At 39.5% G+C, this 12,905-nt stretch overlaps 1 protein-coding gene across 1 annotated transcript in view; it reads left to right on the top strand.

The window, feature by feature from the left end:
* ZNF236 (zinc finger protein 236) overlaps window positions 1-12,905 on the top strand; it is a 1,651,223-nt gene that overhangs the window by 421,223 nt on the left and 1,217,095 nt on the right. The window contains exon 8 of the mRNA XM_044067103.1: window positions 2,878-3,048. Within this exon, the coding sequence (XP_043923038.1) occupies window positions 2,878-3,048 (171 nt within the window). The remainder of the gene's footprint in view (window positions 1-2,877; window positions 3,049-12,905) is intronic.

The raw sequence follows: 12,905 nt of genomic DNA, 5'->3' as shown, positions 1-12,905 counted from the left end.
ATTGATTGGTAATCCAGGAAAAAAAGGAGAAGAAAAAGCATTGTCAAGGAAGAACCTTGTAGTCCTGCAAAAAGAAGTTCAAGGTTTAGCTTTAGTACATGAGATGGCTTCATAGGAAAGTGCTTGGCAATCAGTCTGCAGACCATTACAAGCCTAACCAATAACCCATAGTCAAAAGTTTCCTTCAACCTCAAAGAGGGTAGTACAAGTCAGACTGGGGGATAAGGCTGCACATCCACTTATCTAGGGTTGCCTTGAAGGTTGTAAGGGTGCTACTCTGTTTGACAGGTGGAATTTTTTTTTCCAAAGGTGAGGAATACATTAAGATATGAATCTCACACCAGTATGTCTTATTTATCTGTCAGTAAAGATTTAATTCCTTTAACCTGGTATTTGAAGAACCATTTTTCAAGAGAAGAATGGTTCTTTTATGGCTCAAAAGACTCACACAAATTGCTATGGAGGATTCTATAAGAAACTGAGTATAGAGAGAAGGTTGCCAGTATGTTCAGATAACTAAGATTTTTGTGACTACTTATCTCTTTAGTAGTTAAGAACCTTTGAGTACTCTCAAACTGACTGATGTGTTTCAAGAAATATGACCAAAAAGGGCGTTATGAGACCCAGGATGACTTTGGATGTAGTGGAGATGCTTAATAAAGCTTTTCCAGCTACTGTGGTGACATGATGGTTAAAAGATAAGGAATTATCAACAGCAGTACCTAGATCTTTTACATCGGTATCTGATTGGAGGGGTGAGTCACCTATATGGTATTAGAAAATGTTTTATTTACCAGAATTAACTATGCTACATTTTGATGCAATTAATTTGAGACCAGTGTCCTTGTACCAGTTAACATGATCTAACCTGTGTTAGAGCAGTGAGTCAGTGTAAGCTCAAATGACAATTCCCAATTTAGTCTCATGCAAACTTAGATAATCATTGGCCGGGAGGGTTAGCTTAAAGGTCTTTGAAACAGGAGACTGCCCAGCCCTGAGCTCTGTGATACACAACTGGTAACTTTGTTTTTTTGCATTCAGAAATTGAACCTGTGACAATAACCACAACTGTCCACTGCCCAACATACAGATTAATATACAGATTTAGAAGTTTGTAAATAATGCCTGTATAATACTATTAAAAGCTTTGACCAGATTCAGATATGATGCTTGTGTACTGTGTAACAACTGTTCATTGTTTCAATGACAGTTTAAAAGAAATTTTGAGGTTAAAGCTTGAGCTTTTTCTTCCTGGGCCTCTGCTGAAAATGTGACTTGTGCCCAGTTGAACTTTCCCAGTAAACAAAAGACAATAAATAAATAAAATAATAAATATTAAAGAGGCAGGGCCTTCTTTTGACAAAGCTGAATTAATAAGGGTCTAGAGTTGACATATTTTCAATGACCAGATTAATGAGTTCAGAGATTACATATTCCATATCTTTTAATATGAGGGTAATGAAACTAATGGGTCTGTAGTTACCAGGGTCTGTTATTGAACCACGGTTGTGCAACAGCATTACAATAGCTATTTTCCAGGCTTCAGGAATGTAAACAGTTCAAGATGTGATGGAGAATCTTTGGCCTTACGACTTGCTAACGGTCCTTTCCATATATTTAATATTCCCATGTATTTTTCCATTATGTCTGTTTGCTTGCCAGCTGAGTCAACAGTATCAGCATAGTAAAGTTTAGCAATTTGAGTGCATACTTTAATTTATTTTTGAGGGTTGATGGCTATGGAGTTTGTTACATTGGAGAGTGTAGTGCAGAACCTCCACCCCCCCACCCCAGTATAATGGGATGAGGCGGGGCTTTGTCATCCACAGAAAAAAATGCTTGTAAATTGCTTCATTGATTGTTTTGCTTTGACTGAAAAGGCATTGCTGTCTTATAATTCAGTGTGCTGTATCCTTGAGCAACTATGCTTGTAACTTAAATTCTACTAGATCATCCTTTATTCCGTTCAGTAATAGCTCTGTCATGCTCACTTGTGAACTTTACGTTATGATTTAAGTTGAGGCACACCTCTTGTACCTTAGCTCCCTGTAACCCAGCGCATTCAAATTTAAAACAGCCCTTACAGACTTTAGATAGGCCACTGTTTAATCTATATACTTCATAGATACATTGTGCAAGTCCGGAGACTTGATATCTCCTTGTGAGCTTGCTTATCTACTTCTCTACTCTTTATAAATCGGCACTTGCAGATTATTGATTGTCATTAGCCTTTTCTAATTAGGACTCTATAAGAAACCCCTACTTCAAGCTTTAATTGAGTTTTGCAGTGGTGTCATAACCTTGTTTTCAAGTCTGAGGGTACTAGCCATTAACCTTACATCCTTCATATGGTGTTAACAAAAAGGGCTCCAAGTAAAAGATCTCTCTTCATCATAACAAAATCTGTATAGTTTTCTTCAAGAATTTCAACTCATAATTTACATTTTGTTTAGACTTTCTGTATATTTGCCTAACATTAAATATGCTTAAATTAAATGGAGATAATCTGGAACATTTGTTTAAGTGCTCAGTGTATCGTAGTTAGGAAGGTAAGCGATGTTTCCTAATAACCACAAAATGAATGGACACTGCTTTAATACTTTCATCAACTTCATTGGGCACCAGTTTCCAAAACGTATGTCGTGTCAAAATGATCCTCATGTTCTGCCATCTATTTCCTTCTCTTGCCTAGTAATGGCAACTTCTGTCAGCAGTTTATATTTAGTGTTATCAAGGACCATATTCTTGCATGTACTGTCTCAACAGCATTCATCATAAAATGCATATTTGCCATAAACTTGATCTCCCTTTTTCAAAGCCATGCGTGAAAGTTTTCTGATAAACCTAATATTTTACTTTTTCTTCTACCTTTAACAGATAGGTGCTGTAACATCTGAGAGCCCAGATGGTGGCCAGCAGGAACCACAACCTGATGTTATTCAACAGCTGTTGGACATGTCAGAGCAAGTGACAAATGACAGCTCTCAAACTCAGCCACCAGTACAAGATCTCAGTATTGCAGTAGGACTCAGCCAGGATATTTTACAGGTGAGTGCATTTTCTGATGTAAGACTTTTAATTGTGTCTGTTTAATCATCTCTTTTACTGACTACACATTACATTTATCTAATCTGTTTTGAATTATTATAATGGGAATTTTACATATTTCATGATGCTTTTCATCATGAGATAGCTGTGTATATGCTATTGAATACCAATGCATTTATTATTAGTTAACTTCTGTATTGGAGTAATAATATCTGTAAGTAACTGTGTACCAGAAAAAAGGTTATGATCCTCTCTGTGCATGTCTTACTTTGTGACTGGGACATAACCATCATTTTCTGTTTTGTCTCTACAGTCTGTCATGACATATAGGTAAGCCGCCGTTGTGATGGATTCTGCCAATTTCCACTGCAGAAGCTTTCTCCAGCACTCAAGTTCCTCCCTACTCCCATAATGCACTTGCTTCTCCCTCTCCTTCAGATCTCAATTACCACGATCAGATGCAATCCTCCAGTGCTCTATTGTTTATCATCAGATAAGCAAGTTTTCACAAGTTATTACTGCACACAGTGTTATGCATGCACCAGAAAAATGTTTGGCACTAGAAGACACCTTGCAGAACTACTTTCCGGATTACTAAATTCCTAGTAATCACAAAGTCTAGTAACTCAGCAAGTGACTCACTATACTCTCATTGCATATCTAAACTTTTGAACACCATCCCAAAATACCTAAAACAGACAATGAAACCATGTACTGCTTATGCAGACTTATTAATTTTTTCTAAAAAAATTAAATGTAGGACACTGAACCAAGCATGCAGTTCTTGTGTTCACATGATGACAACTTAACCTGCTATTTATTCTGTCAGATTAAATTTACATCTAAAGGGCCTGACAGGATTTTAGTGTGCTACTTGTGCACTTACATAGTACATGGTACTTGTGTTCATGCTATGACAACTTGCCTGCCATTTACTTCTGGCAGACTAGTTTTACTTCTAAGGGATTTCTGACAGGATTTTAGTATACTTCTTGGGCATTACTATGTTTTTGGGGACTTTCTCTTTGGGCTAAGTGTAAGTTTGCTGCTTGTGTAGACACTTTCTGACTGACTTGTTCCGGTAGTCCTAGCCACATTCATCCTCCTTGGTCACAGCATGGAAACCCTGCTTCTGCTGGACCAACTTCCTCAGTTTCTAGAAACAAAAATCAATGTGCCCAAGAGCCCGTGGTGAATATGTGGGCTCAGTCTGAGCCTCAGCTGATGGTGGGTTAACCTGCGTTGGCCATGTGTTGTTCATCAGTCCACTCATTATCTCCCCGGAGTCCTCTGGTATAGTCCTTTTGGCTACCATGAACTGTGGGTCAGCCATGTCCTTTTTCAGATGTTCAGGGAATGGGAGAACCATCTTTCTTGGGACGTGGAGTTTTATGGGGGAATGTTACTGGTTGTGTCCTGGAGAAAAGAGTTCTGTTGTTGGGACACATTTCTCTTCTAATCAGTCTCTGACAATACTTGTTAAAACAAAAAGTTAAATATTGTACACCTGAGGACACGGTATCTATTGTTAAAGATAATTCTGTAACCTTACCTAGGAAATTGTTCCAGATGGTCAGTCCTGGTAAACAGACTGCAGTACCCATTTAGCAGGTCACTTGAAATATCCCTGAGCAAGACTGGTCCGTAAACCTCCTTGCGAGGTAATTCTTTTCCTTACTTGTTGCTAGGATGAGTGAGATCCTCTTGCAGAACTAATGGTTGTTCCCACTGTATAGATGAGATTTTATGATTTATTTTAAGTGCTTTTGCCTCATTCTGCACCTTTTCTTCCTCTAGTGCCAGCCTTGGGTGATGCATATTATTTTGGCTGTAACAATCCTGATTCACAATATTTAGTCCTCATAAAACTCATAAAAGCAGATAGGCTTTACAAAGTTTCATAAACTAACAAGCACTTATTTTCTGTCATTAGTTTATTTCTCTGTGCATATAGAGGTGAAGATTTCCATATAGATTTAATGTTACAATTTTTTATTTTTCCATTTGGGCATATAGAATTCTTAACTATCTATCACTCCCTTGTCTGGAGGTTCATGCTTATGTCTATCTTATTTTTTTTTTTACATTATGTAAACATACCGTAAATTTATGCGTGGTTGTGCAGAAACTATGTCTAGGGCTTGTGTTTCTGCTGTTGTGTTACATTACAAGGTAGGTATAAATATGAATTTAGACGTTTTCTTTTGAAAAGAAGTCTAAATTTTTGAATTCAGATCCATCAGCAGTTTGAAAGTGGGAAATTAGGGAGTGTCTAAGACTTTCTGGCCCCCTTTCAAATCTTTCCAATCTTCTTTCACACCTAAGTAACAAATAGAGATGGCAGAAAGAGAATAATAACAACCCCTAAAAAGGGGACCGTATTCAACTTTATGATGGCTCTACTAGCATGCCTCCTTTATCCACCCCTCCCGTTCTGCTGTAATCTCTAAAAAAACATCCCAACAACAGTCTCTGTTCATTACCCTTGGGCAGCAAATTGTGACAAACTCATGGGTTTTAAAAGTAGTTCAGGACACAAAAGCATCCTTTCAGATAAGCTCCTCCCTTGCATCCAAACCAAGCAGAATTTTTTACCCATAGGTCCTTTTGTTTTTATCAGCCAAGTAGTCATAGAAACAGAAGCATTTATTCAAGTGGCAAAGGCTTCTGTTGCGGAATGATTCTGGTATGATAGAGTGCATTCTCAGAAATCATTTTTTAATATTATTTCCTGTTTCAGATTACCCTTTGTGTTATTTGCTGCTTCAGGTGCATTTCCAAAGTTCTAACAAAGTTTTAGCTCCAGCCTTAGCTTAAAGCAGGTTGAATGGTGTTCATGTTTTCTTTCTTATTTGGATGACTTGACATCTGGGAGTAGACGTTCTAAAGATAAGTAAGAGTCTGTAACAAGGATTTCCGCTCCTCTGACCAGTTTGGGATTTTAGTTAAACATTCAGAAATCCTCCTTGACCATTGCACAACGGATTTCTTTTAAAATGCTTATAGACTCTCTGCAGCAAATGTATTTGACACAGGAGATGGTAGAGGTTTAACTGGTAACATTTCCTGGGCTTTTCAGATCAGTCTTCAGCCTGAGAGTTTCTCAGGTATCTTGGGTTCACAGTGTCCAAGTTTCTCATGATTCCTCCTACTAGGTTGTACATAAGAAGGATTCTATGGCATCTAAAAAAACACACATGGACCAACACTTACTTCCTCATATACATATCTCAGGCTTTGTATTAGTGGAACTGCATGGTGGAGACTACAGATATAAGTAATTGTGTATACTCCCATTTTCTCCTCAGCCTCCAAGTAATATGTATTGTAACACACCTCAGAATTTCCTTGGAGAGCAGTTCCTATGAAGGTAAGGATGCACGACCTGTATGAATCTTCAGACACACAGCCCAAAGCATGTTATTTTGAAAGAGATCTGAGCTGTGATCCATGCCTTATAACCTCTTAATTATCTGCAGTCCCCTGGACCTCTCCTCATGATTGCAGGCAACACCACAGTGATACGGTATGTCAACAAGATAGGCACAAGGTCTTATCCTCTGTACAAACTGGCTGTGGTCACTTGAGAGTTAGTTCGTCAGCTTTCTTTAACCCTCCAAGCATATTGCATTCCATCAGAGGAAAACATAGTGGTAGACAAGGCAGGAAGACCCCCAGGAATGCTTTTTGAATAAGGAGGGTGTAGAATAGTGTGTGTGTTGTACCTTTAAGAAGCATTTCCAAGGACAGCGTGTGCATATGAATAGCAAGCATGGCTAGTTTCAGTGACATTTTGAGAGTGCAGCCAGAGTATGAGCATGCATGAGTGTTATAGCTAGTTTGTTTATAAGTTTATCTAAGTTAAACTTATTAAGCCACAATCCTGATGTGTTTGTACATAATAAAGCTACTTGAACAAAACCCACAGATCTTTGTCTGTTTTATTTATTTATTTATTTATGACATTTGTTTAGTGGGAAAGTCCACTGGGCTGAACAGAGCCCATTTTCATAGGAGGCACAGGGAGAAAAGCTCCAACACATTAATACAATAAGGAATATTTCAGTATAGAGGTGGCTACCACAAGGTAGTTTCAATATTTACAAGAATTATAACATACAAAGGCAAAAAAGTGACTACAATACAAACAGAGGCAATAACGTGATACAACTTGCAAAACTACAAAATGTAGGAATAAAAAGAAACAAAAGATAAAATAGATGATTTTAAATGAAGCAAAAATCATGAGCTCAATCAAAAAAATATCAGGAAAAAAGCTAGATTTATCAGCTTGTTATCCTGACCAGACGAGCAACATGATGTCAGAACCGGGATACCAGAGACTGCTTTTCAGAGCTACGAGGTGCAGAGTTAACAGTGAAGGTAAACAAAGTTAACTGAGTACAAAAAAGGGCCAGAAATGAACTAAAGGTAATGAAAACTTGCACAAGAGATTTATTTTATCAAAAAGATAAAACGGAGCATTAGAAGTGCACAGAAAGCATTATTAAGCAAACGAGAGGCACAAAGTTTATTAATTAAATGAAATGTTTAAAATTAAGATATTTGATAAAACGATTATCAGAAAAGCACATAAGGGATTTGGAATTACCTCAGAATTGCAAAACGAGCATGTTTAAAGTAAAATGAGCACAAGAAAAGAATAATGGGCATGAAAAGAGATTAAATGAGCAAAACGAGTATAATAAAAGGACAAAAAAAGCACATTTAGTATAAATAAAGCAATGCAACTGCATGTTTTTGGCACATTACTGTATTTTGGCATAAACTGTTATTTTGCATTAATTGAAACTATTCAGGCCATAACCAGAGTTATTCAAAGTATCTCAGAATGTGTAAAAGTGCTGACAGTGTATGTTTATTACTGTGCATTTATTCCGAAACGTTTCTTTGTGTGCATAGTGCAACTATTTTGTAAAGTGCTGTTAAAATACAGCCATTTTGAAAAGTTTCTTGTGCTGGGTGTGTCTGTTCGCAGAGTGCCGCCATTACAGTGTGTTTCTTGCACTGTGCAGAGTTATTTAGCAAAGTATAGCCATTTTGAGAAAGTTTCAGTGTGTTGTGTGCTATTTATTGGCAAAGTGCAGTTACTTCAAAATGTTTCTTACTCTGAACAACTTCTGCCCAGTTTATTCACACAGTGCAGTTATTTTGAAATGTTTCTTACACTAAGAGGTGATTTCTTAAAGTACAGTGAATTTCAAGAGTATTTTTGTGCCGAAGAGACTTGTTTCGAAAACTTTGGTTAATCAGAGGCTTGTTGTGCTATTGGGCATAGTTACAACTACTGGCATAAATTTCTTGCATGTGTATATGTGTATGTATGCACAGTTATGTGTTAATATGGCAGAGGAATTTCGCAGACCAGGTCCACTTGTATTTGATCAGGATATTGCAGAGAATTAGAGAATATCTGAGCAAGAGTGAGATATTTTTATACAAGCAACGTATTCTGACAAAGATACATACACCAGGGCATTCTTTTTGCTAAACTTAGCTGGGTCAGAGGCCATTGAAAGAGAGCATTAATTTGTGTGTGCACTAGCAGTATATGAAGGAGATGGGGGAACCCATCATATTGTTGTACAGGCTGAATTAGGAGAAGACCCTGAGTGCTTGAAACAGTAATTCAGGGAAATGTGCAACCCCCAGACAAATGTTACATTAGAGAGGCATTTAATTTGCACAAGAGATCAAAAGCCAGGAGAACCAGCAGCATCAGTAGATTTGAAATTCCTATCCTGGAAGACAGCTTTTCTAGTGTCCATTACCTCGGCTAGAAGGGTTTTTGAGATCCAGGCTTTGTCTGCCGTGCCCCCTTACTTGATCTTTCATAAAGACAGGGTTTTGCTTCGTATGAACCCTTCTTTCTTACCGAAAGTTGCTTCTGAATCTAATATTAACCAGATGATTAATCTGCCTGTGTTCTTTCCAAATTGCCAGAACGAGGGTGAATATAAGCTGCATTTGGTAGATGTTCATAGACAGCTTTGTTTCTGTTTACACAGGACTAAACAATTCCGTAAGTCTGACCAATTATTCGTGTCCTTTTCCAGACCCTTTTTGGGCAATGCCATTTCCAAGGTCTCCTTGGTTAGGTGGATTACACAATGTATACTGCAAGTCTATAGGGGGTGCCACCAACGCCTGTAGAACTAGGGTAAGGTCCCAAGGAGGGATGGAATTCTTAACTGGGGGACGCAAAAGAAAAGTAACTTTTAGAAAGGCTTTGCACAATCTCAAAGAGGCCAAATTTCAGCTGTACACCACAAATCTATTAATTACCTTTATTTTTAAAATTAATATTTTTTTTGTTTGTTCTCTCCACTGTAAAAACATGTCTCCTGTAATTTGTGTGTGTACTGAACATGTCTAAATAAATGTGTCTGTAATTTTTCTTTGTGGAGCTTTTCTCCCCAGGCCTCTGTTGAAAAGGGCCTGTTCGGCTCAGTCAGACACCCCTGGTTAACAAATGTAAAAAAAAAATAAATAAATAAAATAGGGATAAAGGCCTATCCCCACCTGGTCCTATTAAAGCTCATTCTGCCAGATCTATGGCAGCTTCTGCTGCCTTTTGGTCTAGGGTTTCTCTGGATGATATCTGTGCAGCAGTGACATGGGCAAGGTCACATACATTTATTTCTCATTATAAGTTAGATTTGATCTCTAGAGGGAGAGCATCCTTTGGCTCTGTGGTGCTCAGGAATATCCTTCCATGAGGGCCTCCCAGGAGTTTTGGTAGCTGGAGACTCTGCCCCACAGGTTGCAGATAAATTAAGTTAACTACTTCAGATAAAGAAGTTATGTACTCACCATAACATTCCATCTGAGTAGTTATACTTCCATTTTCTGCAACCATCCCTCCCTCCTTCCCCCGAACCTGTTCTAGGTTAGTGTTATTGAGTTGCTAATAGTTTGATTAGTGGCAAACTCGATCTGAGGGAAGGTAAGAGATGTGAGGAATTATGAGTAAGGGGAGGAGCTTGGAGCAGATGCTTGATAAGATGTTGCTGGCTCGGATCCTATATGGATCTGAATATCCACAGGTTGCAATAAATGAAGTATAACTACTCAGATGGAACGTTATGGTGAGTACACAACTTCTTTTTTTCCAGCAAATACTAAGACTAGTTCAGTGAAAAGGACATGCTCAGTACAGTACAAGAGTGAGTCAGCAAAACCCAAATCAAGCTTTATTGTTAACTGTCACAGTTATGGTGCCAGTCATGAGTCTGGAAGAGAAAAGTGCTTAGCATTTGGTCAGCAATGCCACAAGTGTAAAAAATGGAACCATTTTCAAAAGTTTGGAAATCAAGTAAACCTCACAGGGTTATAAAGAAGGGTCACTTAAAAAGCAAGTTGATCATATAGAGATGGTGTATCGGAAATTGGTTAAGTTGATCATATAGAGATGGTGTATCGGAAATTGGTGAAAAGGCTGATGCAGTAGATTTGCTGGCAAAGAATGAAGTGTTTTGTACTGTCCAGATCAGTGGTAAATCCACCAAGCTCAAAGTAGACAATGGTTCAAAGTGTAATGTTATGTCAGTAGAGACACATTTGCTAAGGTGAGAGCTGGTGAGCAACTTAATGTGGCTAGCTGTGCAAAACTTGTTGCTTACAGAGGTGAAGAAATTTAAACCAAAGGCTTAGTAGTGCTTTCATGTTATTTGGCTAGGAAGTGCTACAGCTTGTTATTCTATGTAGTCTGAAGATCTGTATAATCATTATTAGGTCTTTGAGACAGTCTGAGAATTAATCTGCTTTCCTTTACCAAAGAGGTTCATCGTATAAGCACATGTCTCAGTTTCAGATGTTCTTCATCTCACATTGCTGCAGTCCTTACACTTGGGGTAGTCCGCTGTCCTCGGTCGGCCCGAATATCAAAGTATTAGGCTGACGTCGGTCAAGGCGCTTAAGACTGACATCAGGACGTCAGGGTACAAATGCGCATGACCGACGTCATATCCTCAGTCTTTTTTGCCGCATGGTCCGATGCAGAAGCAGCGTTGCAAGTGCCGTTTGGCGTTCTGAAATTTTTCGAATTCGGAGTTTCAGACCGAGTCAAAGTTGGCTAAGTACCCCGTTGGGGAATATTTTAGTTTTTCTTGCCTCAGTGGTTTACCGGATGTCAGAAAAAGTGAATAACTGTATTTCTTGTGGGAAACAGATACCGCATAGGGACTATCATACTTTGTGTATTCCTTGTTTGGGGCCTGAGCACGACGTTGTTGGGTGTCGCTTTTGTGCTAGGTTCAATAAGCGCACTATTAAGCGAAGGTTAGATTGTGCCAGGTTGGTCTTCGGGAAGCGGTGCAATTATAATATGCCGTCGGATGCTCTGACACCCGCTTCTTCGAAGAAGCGCAAAGACAAAGCAGCTAAACCCAGGCAAGAAGAGTCGTCCGTACCGGACGCCGGTTCTTTAGAGGCGTCAGTGGAACCGGTGGTTCCGCCGGAGGCTTCTCTGGAGTCCCAGGGGGAGACTTTGATATTGCAGGATGTGGCCTCCCAGGAGGCAGGTCAGGCTGAAGGGGCTTCTCAGGTTACTGTACTCCCCTCCCTTCCTAGGGTGGTTAGGCCCTCTCCTTCTGTTTCCAAGGCTTCTCCCAGAGGCAGGCCAGGTTTAGCTTCTGTTGGTGTCACTCCTAGTTCATCAGGATCTGTGCCCAAGAAGCACATGCTTAAAATGGCAGAAGATTTAATTACTTTGATTAGAGGTTCTTTGCCCTCCTGATAAGAGGCCTAGGGTGGAACCAGAGTTGGGGAGTTTTGAGCAGGCTTGGATGTTTCAGAGTCTTGCTGAAGACTTGCAGGAGTATTCTCCTTATTCTGATTCTGATGTAGATGATTCTACTCCTTCTGCTTCTCCTCCAGAGGATTTTTCTTTTCAGAGACTCTTCATTCCATGAGGGAACATTTTAAGTGGGAAGGTCAGGACTTCTCTGATTCCAGGAAAAGGCTTAGGGAATTTTTGCTTTTACCCCAGCATAGGCCTTTGGCTATACCTCCTGTTCTGGATGTTGTGGAAGATGTGTTTGCAGAGGCTTCACTTAATCCTGATTCTTTGCCTCCTGCTCCTGTTAAACCCGACAGGTATTACAGGGTGCCTGAAGCTCATAAATATCTTTATAAGAGTCCTAGGGCGGACCCAGAAACTGTTAGTCAGGGACCTAAGGGTGTCAAGGCCTCTGTTGTAAAAAATCCGGTTCCTCCAGATAAAGAGGCCAGAGCTTTGGATAGATGGGGAAAGAAAGTCTATACTTCTTCCACCTTAGCTATGAGGGCTTTGAATTGCCAGTTTCACATGTTGAAATATCAAAACTATCTTCTTTCTCAATTGAAGTCTAAGGTAGATGCTCTGGCGGAAGGCATTGAGTGTAAAGAATTACAAGATTTGGTACATGTCTCTGAACAGGTGGGTAAGCATTCTTTACAATGTGGTTTTGATGCTGTACAGGCCTCGTCTAGGGTGGCTGCTACTGGGTCAGTTCTTCACAGGCACGCCTGGTTGAGGGATCAGAATTTATCTGACCATGTTAAGACAAGGATTTTGGATGCTACTTTAGAGTCTGATGTGTTGTTTGGTTCACCTGTGGAGTCAGTCTTAAAGAAAATGGAAGACAAGGCTAAGTCTATGCAGGCTGTTAAAGATTTTTTGCAAGTTCAGCCTCCGAAGTTTAGTAGGAATTGGCCTGCTAAGGGGTGGACGTACCCTTCTTATGATTCACAGTCTAGGGGTAGATCTAGATGTGGTAGGGGCAGAGCTCAGGGCTCTTTCAGACCTAGAACGGGGAGTTCACCTGCACAGTCTTCGGGTGAGGGCAGGGGCCAAT

Source organism: Protopterus annectens, chromosome 3.part1 (assembly GCF_019279795.1).
Source record: "Protopterus annectens isolate FY-2018-M chromosome 3.part1, PAN1.0, whole genome shotgun sequence".
NCBI classification, from domain to species: Eukaryota; Metazoa; Chordata; order Ceratodontiformes; family Protopteridae; genus Protopterus; species Protopterus annectens.
Note: the sequence above shows the minus strand (reverse complement) of the source record. Positions and strands in the feature narration are given on the sequence as shown.